The sequence below is a fragment of the Pseudonaja textilis genome, chromosome 2 (assembly GCF_049901715.1).
Source record: "Pseudonaja textilis isolate UNSWEBS1 chromosome 2, rPseTex1.2, whole genome shotgun sequence".
Taxonomy (NCBI): domain Eukaryota; kingdom Metazoa; phylum Chordata; class Lepidosauria; order Squamata; family Elapidae; genus Pseudonaja; species Pseudonaja textilis.
The window spans coordinates 21,372,094-21,392,575 of NC_141991.1; the positions used below are offsets into that span (position 1 = coordinate 21,372,094).

At 44.8% G+C, this 20,482-nt stretch overlaps 1 protein-coding gene and 1 long non-coding RNA gene across 3 annotated transcripts in view; one reads left to right on the forward strand and one right to left on the reverse strand.

Annotated features, from left to right (window-relative positions):
• Nucleotides 1–11,691, forward strand: part of LOC113447649 (SRSF protein kinase 3-like) — a 31,578-nt gene extending 19,887 nt beyond the window's left edge. Inside the window, exons 6-12 of the mRNA XM_087923448.1 lie at nucleotides 930–1,037; nucleotides 2,353–2,509; nucleotides 4,260–4,342; nucleotides 6,874–6,981; nucleotides 9,133–9,202; nucleotides 9,283–9,375; nucleotides 9,938–11,691. Of these exons, the coding sequence (XP_087779574.1) occupies nucleotides 930–1,037; nucleotides 2,353–2,509; nucleotides 4,260–4,342; nucleotides 6,874–6,981; nucleotides 9,133–9,202; nucleotides 9,283–9,375; nucleotides 9,938–10,122 (804 nt within the window). The 3' untranslated portion in view covers nucleotides 10,123–11,691. The remainder of the gene's footprint in view (nucleotides 1–929; nucleotides 1,038–2,352; nucleotides 2,510–4,259; nucleotides 4,343–6,873; nucleotides 6,982–9,132; nucleotides 9,203–9,282; nucleotides 9,376–9,937) is intronic.
• Nucleotides 4,361–15,650, reverse strand: LOC148126805 (uncharacterized). 2 transcript variants are annotated; one of them, XR_015741579.1, is made up of 3 exons: nucleotides 15,572–15,650; nucleotides 13,741–13,859; nucleotides 4,361–4,493 (listed from the first exon to the last, which is right to left on the reverse strand). It is a non-coding gene; the product is annotated as an uncharacterized LOC148126805 (long non-coding RNA). The 2 variants fall into 2 exon arrangements; XR_015741578.1 differs by lacking the exon at nucleotides 4,361–4,493 and adding an exon at nucleotides 11,866–13,627.
• Between the last annotated feature and the right edge of the window lie 4,832 nt (nucleotides 15,651–20,482).

Sequence of the window (20,482 nt, forward strand, 5' to 3'; positions counted from 1 at the left end):
GCTTTGAGCCATGGTGACCCAGTGGTTAGAATGCAGTACTGCAGGCTACTTCTGTTCACTGCCGGCTGCCAGCAGTTCGATCCTGACCGGCTCAAGGTTGACTCAGCCTTCCATCCTTAAAATAAGGACCCAGATTGTTGAGGGCAATAGGCTGACTCTGTAAAACCACTTAGAGAGGGCTGTAAAAGCACCGTGAAGAGGTATATAAGTCTAAGTGCTAAGTGCCTGATCAGAGGGTTGGACTAGAACAAGGGTCTCCAACCTTGGCAACTTTAAGACTGGAGGACTTCAACTCCCACAATTCCCAGCTGGCCAGCTGTGGGAGTTGAAGTCCTCCAGGCTTAAAGTGCCAAGGTTGGAGACCCCTGGACTAGAAGACTTCCAAGATTGCCTCCAATTCTGCTATTCTGTTAAATTCTTATTCTACTTCAAATTGTCCTCATTTGATGACTGCGGGCAAAGTGCTGTTGCCCATCTCATTTGTGAGGACAAAAGGCAGTCAATCATCCTGATTGCTGCCCTGAAGTCTATGGAGAGGGGTGGGGGGAAATTTAAATAATCTAAATTTCCTAGATGATGACATCTTATGGTTGTCGTTGTTATCCCCATCTCCCAGAAATAAAAGCCCCGTTTGTTTAGAGGGTTGAGAGAGAGACAACTGACCACGGACATTGCCTTACAGCCTTAACTGTTGAGAGCCAGAAAATGTAGTTAAACTCTGCAAATTTTTTTTTTTTTTTTAAAGACTCAAAAGCCTTGCCTGGAGCACTTATAGCCTTGCGCTCGCCCTCAACTGTCTCAGTTGACATTTTATGGGGTAGCGTGCTAAAAAGTCCCCCTCCAGTCTCCATGCTGCCCCCCCCCCCGCCTTACAGTAACTTCAGCATTAGGGGAACCTTTCAGTTAGTGGATCCCTGACTTGGCCCCCACATGTGTGCTTAGTGATGGAGCTGCTGGGACCTTCATTGCAGACTCTGCTGAGCATCCGAGGCCCCCAAGGCCTCCCGCTGCCCTTTGTCAAGAAGGCCATGCGCCAGGTGAGTAGAACTTCACCGGAGAGCTGAAGAAGGAAAAAGAGCACCGGTTGGGGGAGGGTGTGCCAAGATCTGCGGAGATGTGGCGTTGTGATTCAAGCGTCACCAAGCCCTTTGCGGGCATGTGCACAATGGGTAGGGCTTCAGTCACAATACTACACCTTGCACCTTGCGGAGTTTGACATACGTTTATATAGGGCACGTAGTCATTCCCTAGCCTTATGGATTCTAGGCTGGTGCTATACCCTGGATCAGAGTCAGTAAACTAAATTTCTGGAGATCTTACTGCCCAGAGAGGCTAGCCAGATGCCTATTCTCCACCTTCCCCTCTGTGGAATGGCAACACCATTGTACAGAGGTCGCCAACCCCTGGTCCATGGACTGCTACCGATCCACAGCCTGTGGCAGGTGGGTGCACAAAGCTCCATTTGCGCATGTGCAGGATTAAGTTGTGCGCGCTAAACCATCTCCTCCCACCCCTGACCGCCACCTCTATTGCTGGTTCATGGAGCTGAAAGGTTGGGGACGGTGTTGCGGTAGATTCACAACTAAGGACAAGGTATCAAAGGTATGAGCTGCGGTGGCACAGTGGTTGGAGTGCAGGACCGCAGGCTACTTCTGCTGACTGTCGGCTGCCTGCAATTTGGCAGTTCGAATCTCAAGGTTGACTCAGCCTTCCATCCTTCCGAGGTGGGTAAAATGAGCACTGTGAAGCGATATATAAGTCTAAGTGCTATTGCTATCTCTGCTCAACACTGGTTATCTGCACAGGGATGAGAGACTGTTTTATTCACATGCTCTGCAGATCCTGAATTTGTTTAAATCGTAATGGACATGGTTCCCTCAACAGGCTAAGCCATAAGCAATGGCTAGCAAACCACAATGGCCATGCCAAAACTGGTCAATTAGCCACATTATGGCTTTTAGGCCTAAAGCTAACCACCATTGGGGAAAAGTGGAGTCTCTTGGGTGGCCATTTTAAACCTGCTTTCCCATGATCAGGATCAGAGGCTTGAGAAGAAACAATTTAAACACAAGGAAACTTTCAGAAATAAACCGACGCAACCCTTTTCTAGCCAATGCTGGGGCAGGCCAGTCTCTAGAGCATAAAAGCAAAGCAGAGTTAGAAATGACTAGTCTTTGGGTGGTTAAAAGCTGGGCAGAGAAAGAAGGCCAAACCATTGTTATCCTGTGGCCAAGGAAATTATATGCCCTACCAGGGATCATTGCCAGGGTTGAAGGCTGAGTCTTTATCTTGACCTGGTGTCAGTAGATAGAATTGGGGCCACTGACTGCCTTTCGCATCTGGCTAATGCAGATACTCCAAGGTTTACATTTCCTGCACAAAGAATGTCGCATCATCCACACAGACATCAAACCAGACAACATCTTGCTGTATGTTACCGAAGAAAGCCTGCACAACATGGTTTCTTTGCAACGCAGCCTGGGAGCAAACCGCAAACCCAAGGCAGGAGGTACGTTTGGGCTTGGGAGACAACCGGGAAACGGGCGAGCAATTTGTAAGAAGCACCTGCTCCCTCGGGAGTTTCAGGAGCTCCCTGTAGGGCAGGGGTGTCAAACTCGATTTCCTTGAGGGGCGTGGCCAGCTTGATGTCACTTGTGTCTGGGGCACCTGTAATGGCCTGGGCGCCACACCCAGGCTCTGTTTTCGCTGGCAGAGGCACCCCGGGCTGGTCCTTCACTGTTTGCAGGGTGGTCCTGCGGGCCAGATCTCAGCACCCCACGAGCTGGAGCCAGAGCCGGCCCACAGGCCTTGAATTGGACACCCCTGCTGTAGGGAATACATCCAAAGCTAGCAAGCCTTTAGTCACACTGAAGCGTTTCCACTGTAGCAGATAACGGGAGATGCAGAGAGAATAACCTTCACCACGGCTCTTACCAACATCGAACGGTGGAATGGAGAGCAGAGACCGAGAGACCAGGCATCATTCTGCTCTTGGACAATCCTTCTGTATTTGGACTCCAGCTCCCATCTTTCCCAACCATTAGCCATGCTACCTAGCCTAGCCAATAGGAACTGGAGTTCATATTCAGAAGGTGACTCTGAATCCCCAGCCTTCTTTTAGGCAGGAACAACCAGTATCCAGTCCAGTGGTTGGATTCCAAATTTGTTACTACCAGTTTTGTGGGCATGGTGTGGCAGCCATGGCAGGGGAAGGTTACTGCAAAATCCCCCTTCCCTCCCCACCCCACTAACCTGCTTTCCAGCTCCGTTCTCCTGTGCAGGGCAACAAAAGAAGACCTAGCCGATCAGTTGGGACTCAGTGGGAGGCAGAGAATAGATGTGGGGTGAGGCCAGTCAGAGGTGGGATTTGCCAGTTCTCCGAATTACTCAAAATTCCCGCTACCGGTTCTCCAGAACTGGTCAGAACCTGCTGAATACCACCTCTGATCCAGTTGCAGAAACATGCAGCATTTTAAAACCAGGCTCTGTTCCGTGAATGATTTCACTGGGTGGTCTCGAGGGCAGGAAGGCTGCAAGACACCGGAAGAATTTCTTTGCTGTGATCTAGTGGCTGTCTGGATTTTGCACCCTAGATAGGGCAGCCTTTGGTTTGAATGATCACTCGTTTATCAAGTGCCCTCGCAGTTCTCACATAGCTACCCAAAAGACCAACTACATGGTGGGCTGCGTTGCATTTTACAAACTGTGACCCTTCGCCCAAACAAAAATACACAATCATGGCTCAGTGGGTTGAACACATCTTTGGCCACCAGAAGCCCCCGCTTTGATTTTTGGAACCTCCTAAGTTTCTAAGTGGCGAGGATTCATTATGTATTACATTTATTGCACGCCTATTGTGTATTTCTCCTCGGCTGAACTCAAGGTGGAATAATGGTTTGCCGCCTGAAAGATGTAGTTCAGAAAGAGGAGGGACGGAGGAAAACGCAGCAAGTTTGAAATATTTTTCTATATGGTGAAGATAAAGGCAGAAGAAAAGCTGGTTCGGGATGAGAAGAGCTTAACAGCAGCCGGTCCCACCTGAACCGCAGTGGGACAGGGCGCTAAAAAGAGAGGTGCTAATTGGGGGGATCGTAACCATCACCTTGATGCTTTGGCCCTTCCCCTGCAGATGCCCCCAAGTACAGCCCCAACGGGGTTGATGCTACTATATAACAGATATGAACTGGGGTTGGATGCGCTGTGCAGCACGACCTCCAAGAAAGTTCTTCAACTGGCTTCTTTGTCTGGCTTTGTTCTAGATGGCCCAGCAGCTCTTCTGGACTGCGGCAACCTAATGAAAATGGGAGTGAAAATTGCAGACCTGGGAAGTGCATGCTGGACCGTGAGTCTGTACCAGCCTCTCCTCTTGTGCTGGCTTCTTTTTCCCCACATCCGAAAGTGCAGGGCTCTTCGAGTGGATTCCCACCTTGTGCAGTGGCATGGCACATCTGACCCCGACTGAATAATCCATAACTGGGCAGACCCACGGAACCCTGTAAGCCGTAAAATGCAGTTTACAAGTCACAGTGACTTAGATCCCCGAGATGATTTGGTGACTACAACCTGTCAGTCCTGGCTACAAATCAACTAAAAAAGAGAGAGAATAAAATAGAATATAGAATATAGAATATCGAATATCGAATAGAATAGAATATCGAATAGAATATCGAATAGAATAGAATATCGAATAGAATAGAAAATAGAATAGAATAGAATAGAAAATAGAATAGAACAGAAAATAAAATAGAATAGAATAGAAAATAGAATAGAATGGAATGGAATGAAATAGAATAGAATAGAAAATAGAATAGAATAGAATAGAATAGAATAGAATAGAATAGAATAGAATAGAATAGAATAGAATAGAATAGAATTCTTTATTGGCCAAGTGTGATTGGACACACAAGGAATTTGTCTTTGGTGCATAAGCTCTCAATGTAACATAAAAGATATAAGGGATAAATCATGATCATAGTCATCATAAATACATTCATCACGAATCATAAGATGCAACAGTCGTAGGACACTAAATAAGCAATCAAAATCATAGTAGGAAACTAAATATATTGTAAAGATACTGAAAAAATAAAGAGATAATGATTCTCCAGGGCTGTGATGGCAAACCTATAGCACGCATGCCACAGTGGCATGCAGAGCCATTTGTGCGGGCACACGAGCCCCAGGTGCATGCGCGTGCCTCACTGCGCATGTGCATGCTGCCCAGCTGATTTTCAGCCCATTTGAAGCCTTTTACGGCCTCCCAGAGGATTGAGGGAAGCCTCTGCACTCTTTGCAGCCCCCAAAATAGGGCTAGTTCATCACTTCCTGTATTTCTGGAAATACCGGAAGTGACTAAACGGGGGCAGCATGGGGGGCATTGTGTGTGCATGTGCAGCGGGTGTGGGAAGGCCGCGTATTGCCTTTTGGGTGCTGGCATGTGAGCCCAAAAATGTTAGCCACCGCTGCTCTAGGGCAAACTTGGCAACTTGAAGACTTGTGGACTTCAATGCCCAGAATTTCTCAACCAGCCATGCTTGGGAGTTGAAGTCCCCAAGTCTTAAAGTTGCCAAGTTGGGGAGACTCCTGCTGTAGGATCAGAAATGGTACCCTTCCAGCTCCGATTATCTGTTACTTGTTAAATCTGTTACCTATCCACAGGTAGAATGCCATTGCATCCCTAACCTCCTCTGAAAGTCCACTTAAGTTCAGCTTTCTACAGAGAGCACCCAGGTACCTCTGGAAGTCTTGTCTGCAAAACTCAGCCAGAACCGTTTCCTGATAATGCCCCTCCTTAGCAATTGACTTTCTGTTCAGCAAACTTTCTTTCCACATAGGAGTTTCATAAAACCACGTGCCCATTAACTACTCACAAGCACGATCTCCATGAATGCGCCTACTAATTTCATTTCTCAAGATAGAAAAGCCAGTAGGTGCAGTTTGGGGGCATGTCATTTTTTTAAAAAAAATCACATTTGTACTCCACTTAGCAACCATTTGTTTTGTGACCGTTTGAAGTTCCAACAGCACTGGAAAAAAAACCCCACGTTCGGTCCTCTACTTGTGACCTTTCCAGCATCTCCCCACACTTCCCTCTCTAAGCGGTTTCCAGAGTTAGCCTATTGCCCCCCAACAATCTATTTATTTTTTATTTATTTGTCAAGCGTGTATTTGATAACATATATAAGTATAAGCATGATTATTAATACATGAAATGGATAAGAATAAAAGGGAGCATTAGGACAGGGACGGTAGGCACACTGGTGCACTTATGCACGGCACTTCAAGACCTCTTAGGAAAGGGGTGAGGTCAACAATAGACAGTCTGAGGTTAGAGTGTTTGGGGTTAGTGGAAGAAACCACAGAGTCAGGTAGAGTATTCCAGACCTTGACCACTCTGTTGCTGAAGTCGTATCTGGGTCCTCGTTTTACCCACCTCGGATGGATGGAAGGTTCAGTCAACCTTGAGCCGGTCGGGATCAAACTGCTGGCAGTCAGCAGAATTGGCCAGCAATGCTCCCTTCAAATCACTGGTTAGAATCCTGCCTCCGTCTTTATAAGCTTCTATCACTTACAATAGGTGCTTACTCAGAAATAAGTCTATTAAGTATGTTTATGGAACTTCTGCTGAGATTTGCGGCTTTAGTCATCTTTTCTCGCAACTAGGAAAATCTGCCTTTCATCAGACAGATGGCTCCCAAGCTTAACTTCACAAATAAACGTGCTGTTCTTTGAGGATCTTGCAGGGCCAATGATCCTGTCTAAGCATACCCGGTAATCGGGACGGTTTGGGTTACTAGAGCAACACTCGGATCTAAAGGGATGTGTCAGAATCCGCCCTCAATATCTCCATTGTTTGTTTCTTTTTTGTTCCAGTATAAACCGTTCTCCAAAAAGATCCAGACGCAGCCCTACAGAGCGGTGGAAGTTCTCCTTGGATTAGATTACAGCACCCCAGCAGATATTTGGAGTGCAGCCTGCTTGGTAGGACCAGGCTCCGGGGGAATCTGTTTAGCAGAAACGTGAGGGTGATACTGGCCTGTGGAATTTCAGCTGTCTTTTTAGTAGCCGAACCTGGCAGATAAGCTGATTACCAGAGATAAGACGCTGGCGGCCAGTCCCTTCTTTTATTTAGTCTTATTTTCTTTTTCTTTTTTATAAATAAATGTTATTAATTTTACAATTAAAAACAAACCAACAACACATACACAAATGAAAGAAAAGAAAGAAAAAAAAAGAAAGAAAAGAAAATAGACAGAAAGAATAGAAAGCAATTAAAAACATGTTTTTAATTGCTTTATTTAGTCTTATTTTCAATGTTCAGCCAGTCCTTAATTTACAACCGGTTGCTGGGTGCCCTACCTGAAAAGGTGGACTTATGACCCAGATCTGAAATTGTGTAATGGGCAGGTTCCATTATGGTCATAACTAGAGGATTACCTGTGATTGTAAGATATCTTTGTGCCTCAGGAAAGGCACCTTCTAGGAGAAAAAAGGTGTCTCTTTTTTGATCTAGACTACCACTTTCTCACTGTGGAGAGGGAGGCGAACCCCAAAAAGCAAAGTTTTTTTTCCTGAGACTGATTTTCCCCCCAGAGTGAATAAGTTAAATGTACGCAAATAGCAAAAACAGCAACAACAACAAAACCCATAACCCATACGGCCATTTTAGTTATTTAATTAAGATCTCTACATTATTTGAAAGTAATTTAGATTCATTCTTTGTATCTGTCCTAGGACAGAAAGTTTTGTTGAGGTTGAAACTACTCTTTTAAAGATTATTCCTTCCCACCCACCTAAAATACAAGATGATAATACCATTAGACTGGAGGCAGCTGAATGCTTCCCTTTTTCATTATGGACTCTCCCCCTCCTCCTCCTCCTCCTCCTCCATCTCACTGCCATGTTTTCCATTAAAGCTGGGATGAAAATTGGGCTGGATATTGTCTAACTTTGCCTAAGGAAATGGCCAAGCTCTGATTCTATGTACCTCACTGGTGTCCATTTCACAATGCTTTGCCAACGACGCAGAAATCTAACTCGTACTTCTAGTCTCGAGGTTGTTGCATAAACAGGTAGTCCTGGACTTATGACCGTTTTTTTTAACAATGGTTTGAAGTTATGATGGCCTCAGAAAAAGTGAGGTATGAATTCTCCTCAAGGTTATGGCCACTGCCCCATTCCCACAGTCATGGGATCATCATTTGGTCTCTGCCCAACCAGCTCGTATTTCTGTTGGTTACAGTGTCTTGTAGTTCGAGCAGTGCAGTGGCCTAGAGGTGGAGCTCTCGCCTCACAATTAGGAGACTTGTGAGTTCGATCCTAGGTAGAGGCAGATATTTCTCTCTCTGGGCACACTGAGGATATATCTGCTGAACAAAACTCCGCATTGGCAACAGGAAGGGCATCCAGCCAGTAAACACTCAGCTCCATTCAGTTGCCCCAACTCTATCCCGCAAGGGATTATGGGGTCATTAAAAGAGGATGATGTTGATGATAGAGTCTTGTAGTCATATGGACATAATTTGCTACCTTCCTAGCCAGGTTCCAATAAGCAAGTCAGTTGGGGAAGCCGGATTCTCATAACGACTGTGTGATTTACTTAGCCACAAGATTTAAAAGCCCTGTAAAAGTAGTCATAAAATCAGGACAAGTCTGATTATGACTTGCACAGTCTTACAATGGAAACTCCGGTTCCAATTGTGGTCGTACGCTGAGGACGATCTTTTCCTCATTACAAAATGAAGGATTGAAAGAACAGATCTCTACCCCGGTTAGCTTCTTCTCAGACCTTGTGACAGTGACATATTGACCTTCCTCCAGTCTGTGACATTGATAAATTGCTCGGGCAGGTAATCTAATCTATAAAAAGGGGTAAGACAGCCCTGGCCTGCTCAACCCTTTTGATATGTAGACAGGAGGGTCAGTTTAGAGTTTAAAAACAAATTAAGGCTGCATTAAAAAGCCTTTTGCTTCCTTCTTGTCCTTGGTGTTCACATAATTTCTGGGAAATGCAACTTTCATTGTACCTGTAACCTTCGCATTGCAAAAACCGCAGATATGTGTTGCTGGATATTATTTCTGTTATTTGAATTGGCTTATAGCTGATTGATTGAAGGCTCATTCGTCTTCTAGGCTTTTGAAATGGCAACTGGAAAGCACCTTTTCGAACCTCAAGCCGGCCAGTACTTTTCCAGAGATGATGGTAGGTCCACAGTGTGTGTAGCCTCTTTTGCGAGCTCATTCCTCCCACCTACATCCGGCCCTGCTTTCTATGCCTTTCAGATCACGTGGCTCGGATCATTGAACTCCTGGGCAAAATCCCACCCAAAACTGCTTTCCTTTGGCAGCAGACGTCAACTTTCTTCAGCAGGCAAGGTGAGGATGCCAGGATGGAGATGGGAAGCTATGATTCCGCCCCCCCCTCTCTACACACACACACACACACACACACACACACACTCCTCGCATTTACAAGACATCCTTTCTGTAAACCAGAGGTGGTATTCAGCAGGTTCTGACCAGTTCTGGAGAACCAGTAGCGGACATTTTGAGTAGTTCGGAGAACCGGCAAATCCCACCTCTGACTGGCCCCGCCCCATCTATGCTCCGCCTCCCGAGTTCCAGCTGATTGGCTGGGTCTTCTTTTGCTGCCCTGCACAGGAGAACGGAGCTGGAAAGCAGGTTAGTGGGGTGGGGAGGGAATGGGGATTTTGCAGTATCCTTCCCCTGCCACGCCCACCAAGCCACGCCACACCACACCCGCCAAGCCACGCCCACAAAAACGGTAGTAAAAACATTTGAATCCCACTACTGCTGTAAACCCACCCAAATCCCAAACGATATTTGGCACGGTTGCTAGTGGCATAAAACTTGCGAAGCCTGGACCACATTTTCAGTCACGGCCACCTAACTGCTTCTTCTTCGTCTCCTTTGGCAGGGGCTCTTCTCCGGATGTCCCGGATCTCTTTCTACGACCTCTATCACATCCTCATTGATAAATACAGCTGGCCCAAGCCTCAGGCCACCCACTTCACCCGTTTCGTCCTGCCCATGCTGGAGTATGCCCCCGAAAGACGGGCACGGGCTGACAAATGCTTTCAACACCCCTGGCTCAGCCACTAGGGCTACGTCTTCAGACTTCCTCTGCCCCTCCAGCAGAGGTCCAGGTAGTCCTAGACTTACAACCGTTCGTTTTAGTGACTGCTCTGAAAAAAAGTGACTCGTGACCCTTTTTCACCCTTGTTGCAACATCTTGTGAGCCACGGTGGCATAGTGGTTCAAATGCAGTACTGCAGGCTACTTCTGCTTACTGCCGGCTGCCTGCAATTTGGCAGTTTGAATCCCACCAGGCTCAAGGTTGACTCAGCCTTCCATCCTTCCGAGCAGTGGCAGATTAAGACTCACTGGTGCCCTAAGCACTGAGAAATCTTGGTGCCCCCCTTCCTTCCTTTGTACCTACCCTGTTTCTCCAACAATACAGCCTCTCCCAGTAGGAAGTCCCAGTATGTTTTATAGGCATGAAATGAAATTAAGCCCCTCCCCCCAAATTAAGGCCCATATTAAAACATGCGAAATGGTGGGGAATGGTGGGGGGGCTGGCCGTTAGGAAGTACTTTTGTTGCACACCCGGATATGGTGCTGCCTGCGTTGACCCCGATACGAAGTGCCCCACCGACGCCAAGGTCAACATCCAAGCCATCGCCGCCCGCCCACCCAAAGATGCAAGGCGGGTGGGGAATTAAGTCACCCCCCAAAAGACGGCCTAGCCATTTCTTAGGGGCTCAAAAAAAAAAAAAAGACCCAGCCTTATTATATGAGAAACACGGTACTGTACAAACGAAGCCATATTCTCAACTTTGTGGTGCCCCCTTTGGACCTGGTGCCCTAAGCAGGTGCTTAGTCTGCTTAATGGTTAACACGCCACTGCTTCCAAGGTGGGTCAAACAAGGACCCAGGCTGTTGAGGGCCATAGGCTGACTCTGTCAACCGCTTAGAGAGGGCTGTAAAAGCCCTGTGAAGCGGTACTTAAATCTAAGGGCTATTGCTATCTCCATGGTCACGTGATCAAAATTTGGACCCTTGGCAACTGGCTCCTACTTATGACGGTTGCAGTGTCCTGGTATTGTGTGATAATCCTTTGTGACCTTCTGACAAGCAAAGTGAATGGGGAAGCCAGATTCATTTAATAACCTCATTGCTAATTTTAACAATTAGGGTGAGTCACTTAACAACCGTGGCCAAAAATGGCAAAAAACGGGGCAAAACTCCCTTGCTTAATGAACAAAATGTTGGACTCAGTTGTGGGCCTAAGCCACGGACTACCTGTATGGAAAAATCAGGCAAGCATCCCCTTCAGAACAATTTCTTAGGACCAAACTAGCTATGATGTTAGCTGTGAGGATTCAGTTTCCCATTTAGGATAAGGTCTACCACAGCTTTCCGGTAAAGTGAGGAAAGCGATATATCTCTTTTTCTTTAAGCCATAGTCTTCCAAGCACCTTCTTTGAAATCAAAACCGCGGGTTTGGAAAGGAAAAGTTGGGTGGCTTCAGATAAAGGGATTTTAATGGTATCAGTCACAATCAAGCCCCATTCTAGCATCAGAGTTTTTTTTTCTCCCCCTTGGGAAGAAAAATGACAAGGGAGGAACGACAAGGGAGGTTTACAAAGAAGAGATATTCTGTAAAAAAAATCTATGGCTGAGCCAACGGCAAAGTGGTTTTTGTTTTTCTTTTTAAAAAAAGTAGGTAGGGAAATAATTAAACTTCTCTTTCTCACTTCCCATGGTTCTTGGTCTGCCCAAAGTTCCTCAACGTTGTCATATACACAACAAAACGCATCATTAACCACATTGACAAACTTAAATATCATGGCTAGTTTGGGTTTTTATACATTGGGATGGAGGCCAACTACCTTATGGCTAAGCAATCTCGGACAATCCTTGCTGGCGTGAGGAGCTTTCCTTTGTGGGTTAGTTCAGTGGTTTCAACTGTTCTGTCCCAAAGAAGAGGAAGCCAACCTATGCTGCAAAGCACCTGAGGGCAGCACAAGGAGGAATGGACGGAAAGCTTCCAAAGAGAGATCCAACCTGGAATTTAAGAAGAAACTTCCCGACAGTGAGGACAATTAATCAGTGGAACGAATTGCCTCCAGAAGCAGTGCGTGCTCCATCACTGGAGGTTTTTAAGAAGAGACTGGAGAACAATTTGTCTGAAATAGTATAGGGTTTCCTGCTCAGGCAGTGGGTTAGACTAGAAGACCTCCAAGGTCCCTTCCAAATTCTCTCTTCTGGTGTCTGGGAAGCGTTTGCTTTTAATGGCATCATAGCTAATCTGCTTTGCACACAGAAGCCTTCTGCATCAAACTTACAGAAAAGACCCCCATGCCATGATGCTTACGAAAGAGAGGTTTGCCTAGATTCTAGAATACAGTGAAGAGGCTCTATACCCATGATGGTGAACCTATGGCACACATGCCAAAGGTGGCACGCAGAGCCATTTGTGCAGGCATGGGAGCCCCAGCCAAACTTACCTGCACTGTGCATGTGCGCACCTCCCAGCTGATTTTCGGCTGTTTGAGGCCGTTTTCTCCCTCTTGGAGTTTCGAGGGAAGCCTCTGCTGCCTCGGGAGGCCGAAAACAGGCCTTCTGGAAATACCAGAAGTGGCAAAACGGGCCCATTTTCAGCCTCCCGAGGCTTCGCTTGAGCCTTCGGGAGGGCGAAAACAGCCTCATTCAGGCCGAAAATCAGCTGGGAGGCACCAACATGCACAGTGCAGGTAAGAGGCAGGGCGAGGGTGTTGCGTGCGCATGCACTGGGGGCAGGGCGCATTGCATTGTGGGTGCTGGCATGCATGGGCGCACGCTTTCGACACACCACAACAAAAACTTCACCATCACTGCTCTATACAAATTATACAGGTAGTCTTCAACTTATAACTGGATTCCCCCTGTGGTCTTATGACCACATTTCAGGTACTCAGCAATCAGGCCATATCTACAACTGTTTGCAGCATCCCACAGTCATGTGACTGCGATTCACAACAATTAAACTGGTGTTTACTTAAAGTTTCTGGCAAAAAAACCAAAAGCCCCATAACCAACAATGGTTTCGCTTAACAACTTCCACACTTGCTTAATGACCATTATTTTAGTTTTAAAAATTGTAAAATCAAGTGAGGTCACATGGTGTTTCACTTAACAACAGTCATGATGGTCATGGAGACCGCAATTATGTAAGTCATATGCCGAGGACTACCTGTATCTATCCTCACCCGCAATCTATCTTCTATTGTAGAAAGAGAACCCATAATGTCAAAAATAAGAAAATCTTAGAGCATCCTTTCCGACTAATCAGTCTTATTAAAAGGCCTGAACTCTTCTGAGCTTCACTGTATTTTATCTGATGCATAGAGTGGCTAGACTCCTGTAGGGTTTCCATTGGGATAACCGTAGTGGCGCAGTGGTTAGATTGCAGAATTGCAGGCTTAACTCACTGCTCGCTGCCAGTAGTTCAATCCTGACCACCGGATCAAGGTTGACTCAGCCTTCCATCCTTCCGAAGTCAGTAAAAGCAGGACCCAGATTGTTGCGGGGCAATAGGCTGACTCTGTAAACCGCTTAGAGAGGGCTGTAAAACACCGTAAAGTGGTATATGCTAAGTCTAAGTGCTATTACTATAATGAGATGAGACAGGAAGACAGATTGGACGTGCAGGTTTCATGAGAGGTAGATTAGGCATACCTTTATCAATTCATCCTTGTAGTTGTTGAAAGCCCATTGTGTTCTGTTGGTGAGCATTTTTCTGTTCCTGCTAATTTTGCATGATGTTTCCCAGAAATTCTGATATCTCCATCTGTACCCTTCCCCGATTTAACGTGCCGGTTTCAATTATGTGAAAAAAATAGCAGAGTCTTATTAAAGATCAATAAGGGATGTAATCATGTAACAAAACAAGTACTAACCTCACCATGATCTCCCTTATGTTTCTCTGAACCCATGTTCCATTTCTGCTGTTTTCCTCTGTGGCATCCAGAGCAGTTCATTCCCCTTCCTTTAAGGATTTTTCTATATTTTTGTGACTTTGTCTATATCTCACTGGAACTTCTCTTTCCTTTCATCCAAGCCCCGTATCACAATCACAAAGAGATGTCTTAGAATGCACTACTCCTCAGTTTGATTGTGATACTCAAAATATGACTTGTTTGTCCATCGCAGGTGTTCTGACCCAAACCTTGTTCCAAGGTAACAAACACAAAACAGAGGTAACCAGCAAAACCTTTTGGTGATTCTTTATGAATTCCGTTCCTTCATGGTTAAAAGGCTGTTTCAAACAAATTGTCTCTGATAAGAACGAGCCTTGCTAAGGTTGTGCAAGGCTGCCAAGAACGCTAGATAAAGTTACTAAGAAATATTTCAAACACAAAGAGTCTCCAAATACCAACCAAGATACTCTGAACGTCCACAAGGCTCGAGTGCAAAAACTTCTTTGCTTCCTGCAACGAACTCTGGTTTCTCAGCTGGCTTTTATCTCTTAAGGGAGGGGCCATTACCTTGCAGCCTTACTCCCGAATCCCCCAGCTGCTGCTGCAGCTGCTCTTTCCTTCGAGCAGCCCTGCGCACACACCCACTGGGTACAGGCTCCTCGGGGACCTCTTCATCACTGCTGCCAACCTCCACAATCTCCGAAGGCAGCATCCTACTCTCTGATAGTCCTGGCCCCATCCCTGCATCACATGCAGGCCCCTCATCTGAGTCCTCGCTCTCCGAGACCTCAGCCGTCTGCACCTGCTGCCGACGAACCACAACAGCAAGAGAGAAACACTGCCAAGATACAGCCTGTCCTCAACTTACAACAGTTCATTTAGTGCCCCTTCAAAGTTACAACAACACTGAAAAAATGTGACTCGTGACCATTTTTCGCCCTCGTTTGCAGCATCCCCGTGGTCAGGAGATCAAAATTTGGATGCTTGGCAACTGGTTCATATTTATGACTGTTGCTGCGTCCCAAGATCATGGGATCCCCTTTTGTGACCTTCTGACAAGGAAAGTCAAGGGGGAAGCCAGATTCACTTAACAACCGTGTTACTAACTTAACAACTGCAGTGATTCACTTAACAACTGTGGCAAGAAAGCTTGTAAAATGGGGCAAGATTCACTTAACAAATGTTTCACTTAGTACTACGTGTATATACCAATGACCACTTACTCACAGAAGTGAGAAACAGGTTTGTGATCTTTGTATTGTAAGAAGCAAGGGAAGAAGAACAAGTGACCAACAGAAGATGACAACTCTTGGAGCAAGTGAACCATTAATTAAGTTGTAATGAAGGAATATTTGCCCAAAGTTCTTGAACTGTAAAGAATTACATGGGGAAAGAAATCACTCTGTAATTAAGAATCCATGTTCTTGATCCCAATTTTGCTGCTTCTCTTCCCTCCTTCCAAGACTTTCCCATAGCTTTGGCATCTTTCCTTTCCAATTTACCCCCCAACAGTGTGCATGTTGCATACGTGATGACACACACGTGTGTGTGTGTGTGTGTGTGTGTATTCCTATCCCAGCATGACCTACTTTCCAATCCCCCTGAAGGGATTCATATTGCAGGATCTTCCAGTTCTGTCTGGCCCCAGGCTGTTTTCAACCGGCAACTGGCTGTAAGGTCACAAGAAGTGCAGTTCTGTCGTCCTGTGTCTGAAATGAGAAGTGACAGGATTCATCGGAGAACTCATCCCTTTTATCCATTTAAGCAGTTGGGAGGGATCTAGTCAATGCTGAAGTAGAATGTACGGTAGTCATCATCGTTACCTTTCAGAACGAGCTGCAGTATTAATGCCGGGCTCTAAGATGGAATTAAAGACTGGGTTTGCGCTCTGCAATAAATCATAGTGTAATCATGGTTTACTGGATAACTGCAAATTGTGAACTCATTCATTTGAAGTCAGCGCAACCTGGGTTACAAAATTTGTATTTGACAAAAGCAAGCAAATTTCACATGGCTTACCATTGATGCCAAACCCTGAATCAGGACTAAAAATCCACTGGTTGTGTTCATAACGACATGTTGCAGCCAAACAAAATAATTTGTAATAGGACAAGATTCATTGGGGATCAGAGCTGGAGAAATTTCCTAACAGTGAGAGCAGTAAAATCAATGGAACAACTTGACTCCGGAAGTTGTGTGTGCTCCAATACTAGAAGTTTTTAAGAAGAGTTTGGACAACCATTTGTCTGAAATTGTATAGGGATTCCTGCCTGAGCAGGAGGTTAGACTAGAAGACCTCCAAGGTCCCTTCCAACTCTGTTATCCTGGTATCTTTCATATGAGGACATATTGAATTAATTGGAGTTTCTTAATTTAGAAGAAAATAAAAGAAAGGCTGCAATCGCACAAGAGTTTCCACCAGACACTAAACCTGGGTTACTAAAATACAATTATGTTCTCCATCACATTATGAGTTATCTTAACCATCTAATTCACCTAAAGGTTTGTCAACGACTAGATTCCAATAAGAGTCTAAACTTCAAATTACCCAACCTTATTTTAGCTTAGTTTATTGTGTTTATCCACCCATGTGCCGCTCCTGGAATGACTACGGAACAATCTTGGCCAGTTCATGCCTTTAAGTGAGGTTGTATAGGACACAGTTTCAACAATGAACCCATTGTAAATCTACTTTCAGCCCCCATTTTAGCCTTGCTTCAACCCCAGGGAACCGAGGGCTGGTGCAACCAGTTTTTCCTATTTTCAGCAGAAGCCAGGTGTGCAAGTTAATTGTCTGGCCATGTGATAACCGCACTCCCCCCATCTGTGCAATGCTTCCCATTCAAAGGCAGACGAACAAAGCACAATGAAACAACACAAAATAAAAACACCCAGAGTGTTAATAATGAACCAGACCATGTTAAATTACGGCTATTTTAGGTTTGCTTGGACTTAAGATCAAGAATTATTATGATTAACCTAGAAAGCACAAAATACTTACATTGATGTCATTTTTTAAAAAAGTCAAACATAAATAAAACTCCTGGGTGATAATAGAGGTAGACCTCTCGACTTATGACCATAATTGAACCAGTGGTGGGATTCAAATTTTGTTACTACTGGCTCTGTGAGCGTGGCTTGGTGGGCATGGCAGGGGAAGGATACTGTAAAATCTCCAGTCAGAGGTGGTATTTGCCGGTTCTCCTACTCAAAAACTCCGCTACCGGTTCTGCAGAACTGGTCAGAACCTGCTGAATACCACGCCTGAATGTTCACTTAACAGCTGTGGGAAGAAAGGTCGTAAAATGGGGCCTTAATTCATTTAACAAATGTTTTCACTTAGCAAACAAGAAATTTTAGGCTCAATTGTGATCATAAATCAAGGACTACATATATATATATAGTAGCCGAAACCTGTTTGCACATCCTAAGAGTGCTCAGATTAGCAGATTATAGAGTGGGTGTCAGCATGGCCTTGGTAGACAGTTCCAAAGTTTGGGAATAGCAGATTCTAGTTTACATCTATCCATCTAATTTTGGCTGAAAGAAGAATTTCTCTTCCGAATATTGATACCTGGGGCGGCTTCTATGCAAGGCTACTGTATTTCAAGTAGGCTGGCTTTTAAGTCAATTTCCCCCAAATTCAGCCTTTCATGGATCAACACTCACTTTCTGTTTTCTATCCATTTCACCTGGAAATTGCAGGCATGTGTCTGATTCAAAACAAGACACACACCATCAGTGTAATTCAGCTCTCAGAGACAAAATTGAGCAACTTAGAAGGTGATAATATTTACATACCAGTTTGAGATGTATTAGAGACTTAAAGTGTTATAGATGTCAAATTAGATAGTCTCGGTTAATTATGGAAAGGTGTAATTCTCCTCACCCTGGTCTCACCTTTGGCAGTAGAAACTAACCTGCCTTGATTTTTAACAATAACATATTTACTACCTAGCTGGCAATAGTCCAAGTATTTTCACAAGATACAAAATTAAGATACAATTTCCAGTTGTAACGAACCACAGATTGGGAGGGGAGGGGATATGGAAGAGAGAGAGACACTGGAGCCTATCAGACAAATGATGATCTAAAACTTTTTATATTACTCAACAAGGAAGGTAAAGAGGAATAGTGATCTTCCTTACCTGCTTATTTTCTTTGGATGCACCGTGAGTACAGGTAGTCCTCAACTTACAACACAACTGAGCCCAACATTTCTCTTACTAAGTGAAACATTTGTTAAGTGAATTTTGTCCCATTTTATGACTTTTCTTGCCACCGTTGTTGTTAAATGAATCACTACAGTTGTGAAGTTGGTATCATGGTTGTTAAGTGAACCTGGCTTCCCCGTTGACTTTGCTTGTAAGAATGTCGCAAAAGGGGATCACATGACTCCAGGGACACTGCAACGGTCATAAATCTGAATCAGTTGCCAGACGTCCAAATTTTGACCACGTGGCCATGGAGATGCTGCAAGGGTTGTAAGTGTGAAAAATGGTCATAAGTCACTTTTTTTCAGTGCTATTGTTAACTTTGAATAGTCACTAAATGAAATGTTGTAAGTCAAGGACTACCTGTACAATTCCACCATTTGTCCAATTCCTATCCAGAAAAAGCAGGTAGGGCATTCTAAGAGAAAGAATGGGTGAACAATGGGAATCAAAAAAAACCCCTACCAATAATTGTTCGGTGTTTGAGAGAAGAAAATGTTGATTGATTGTAAAGAGGGCAGCAGCTGTTCCTAGTGTCTTCTGGTCACTCAACCACGTCTCCTTGGAATGTGGTAAAGAACAGATTTACTGTAAGTCATGAAAGACACGGCCACTTCGTTTTCTGCCCTGATCCCTTGAATCCCCGCTCTGGGCCAAGTAATGGTTTGTTCCTTTCGTGCCATCCAGAAAGAACATATTTCTCAGCAAGAAGGAATGATGGTTACTTCTTAGCTGCTCTCTCCTTCTGTGGATACTTCATCGTAGGCTCATCCTCTCCCTTTGGCAATGCAGCAGAATTGGGATTTGGCACAGATACCCCCAAAGGAAATGAAAAATCTTCTTGCCTTCTGCCTGCTCATTCAGCTTCTCAGTTCGAAGTGGGAGAGGAAATAAATGAACAACATGCAGAAGCTAACAGAATAAAAGAGTTGGAAGGGACCTTTGGAGGTTTTCTAGTCCAACCTCCTGCTTAGGCAGGAAGCCCTATACCATTTCAGACAAATGGCTGTCAATTTCTTCTTAAAATTTTCCAGTGCTGGAGCACCCACAATTTCTGTAGGAAAGTTGTTTTACTGATTAATTGTTCTGTCAGGAAATTTCTCTTTAGTTCTAAGTTGCTTCTCTCATAGATTAGTTCCCAACCATTGCTTCTTGTCCTGCCCTCAGGTGTTTTGGAGAATAGGTTGGCCCACTCCGTTTGTGGCCGTCCTTTATACAGTATATTGGAACATTGCTATGTTACCCCTAGTCCTTTTTTTCATTAAATTAAAATACCCAATTCCTGCAATTGTTCTTCCTATGTTTAAGCCTCCAGACTCCTAATCATCTTTGTTGCTCTTCTCTACATTCAACTCTCAACATCTTTTTTACATCGTGGTGACCAAAGCTGGATGCAGTATTCCAAGTGTGGTTTTACTAAGAAGGCATTATAAAGTGGTATTTTCATGTGATCTTGATTCTATCCCTCTGTTTATGCTGCCTAGAACTGTGTTGGCTTTTTCAGCAGCTGCAGCACACTGCTGGCTCATATTTCGGTGACTGGGCACTAGGACTCAAAGTTCTCTCTCACAGAGTGGTTTTCTCCCTCTCTTGCAATAAAGTACAGGCTGGGTGGTTCCAATCATCACTACCAATATTACCCGGAGTGGCAGCTCTGGAGGCTGAGTGAAAAAACCCGGTTGCCCATTCTATGCCCCCTCATTTCAGAAAGTTCATAACAAAGCACTCTGGCCATCCATAGTTCAAGGATCATCATTTGCTCAGCTGAGACATTTTTCAGGTTTTGCACAACACATGAAACCATAGGCTGACCACAACCGATGGATTGGCAAAGCATGGTAAATAAATGCAGATGGTTAAGTTCACAGAGCATACAGTCGCTTGTGCAAATTCAGCTTCTCTTCACAGCTATGTAAATAACACAGTCATTATTACTAAGAGCCACCTTGATGTAGTGGTTAAGGCTACCTATAAAGGCTAGCACTTCAGAGAGCCATTATCTTCTACTCGTTGCAGAACACCTCATGCCACCAGACTCGAAATTCTAGACCTAGAAAATCTAGAACTATGTCGCCTTCAGTCCGATCTAAGTATAGTATATAAAATCATACATTGCAATGTCCTACCTGTCAGTGAATACTTCAGCTTCAACCATAACGATACAAGAGCACACAATAGATACAAACTCAAGGCTAACCGCACCAAACTTGATTGCAGGAAGTACGACTTCAGCAACAGAGTGGTCAATGTCTGGAATACTCTACCTGACTCTGTGGTTTCCTCCCC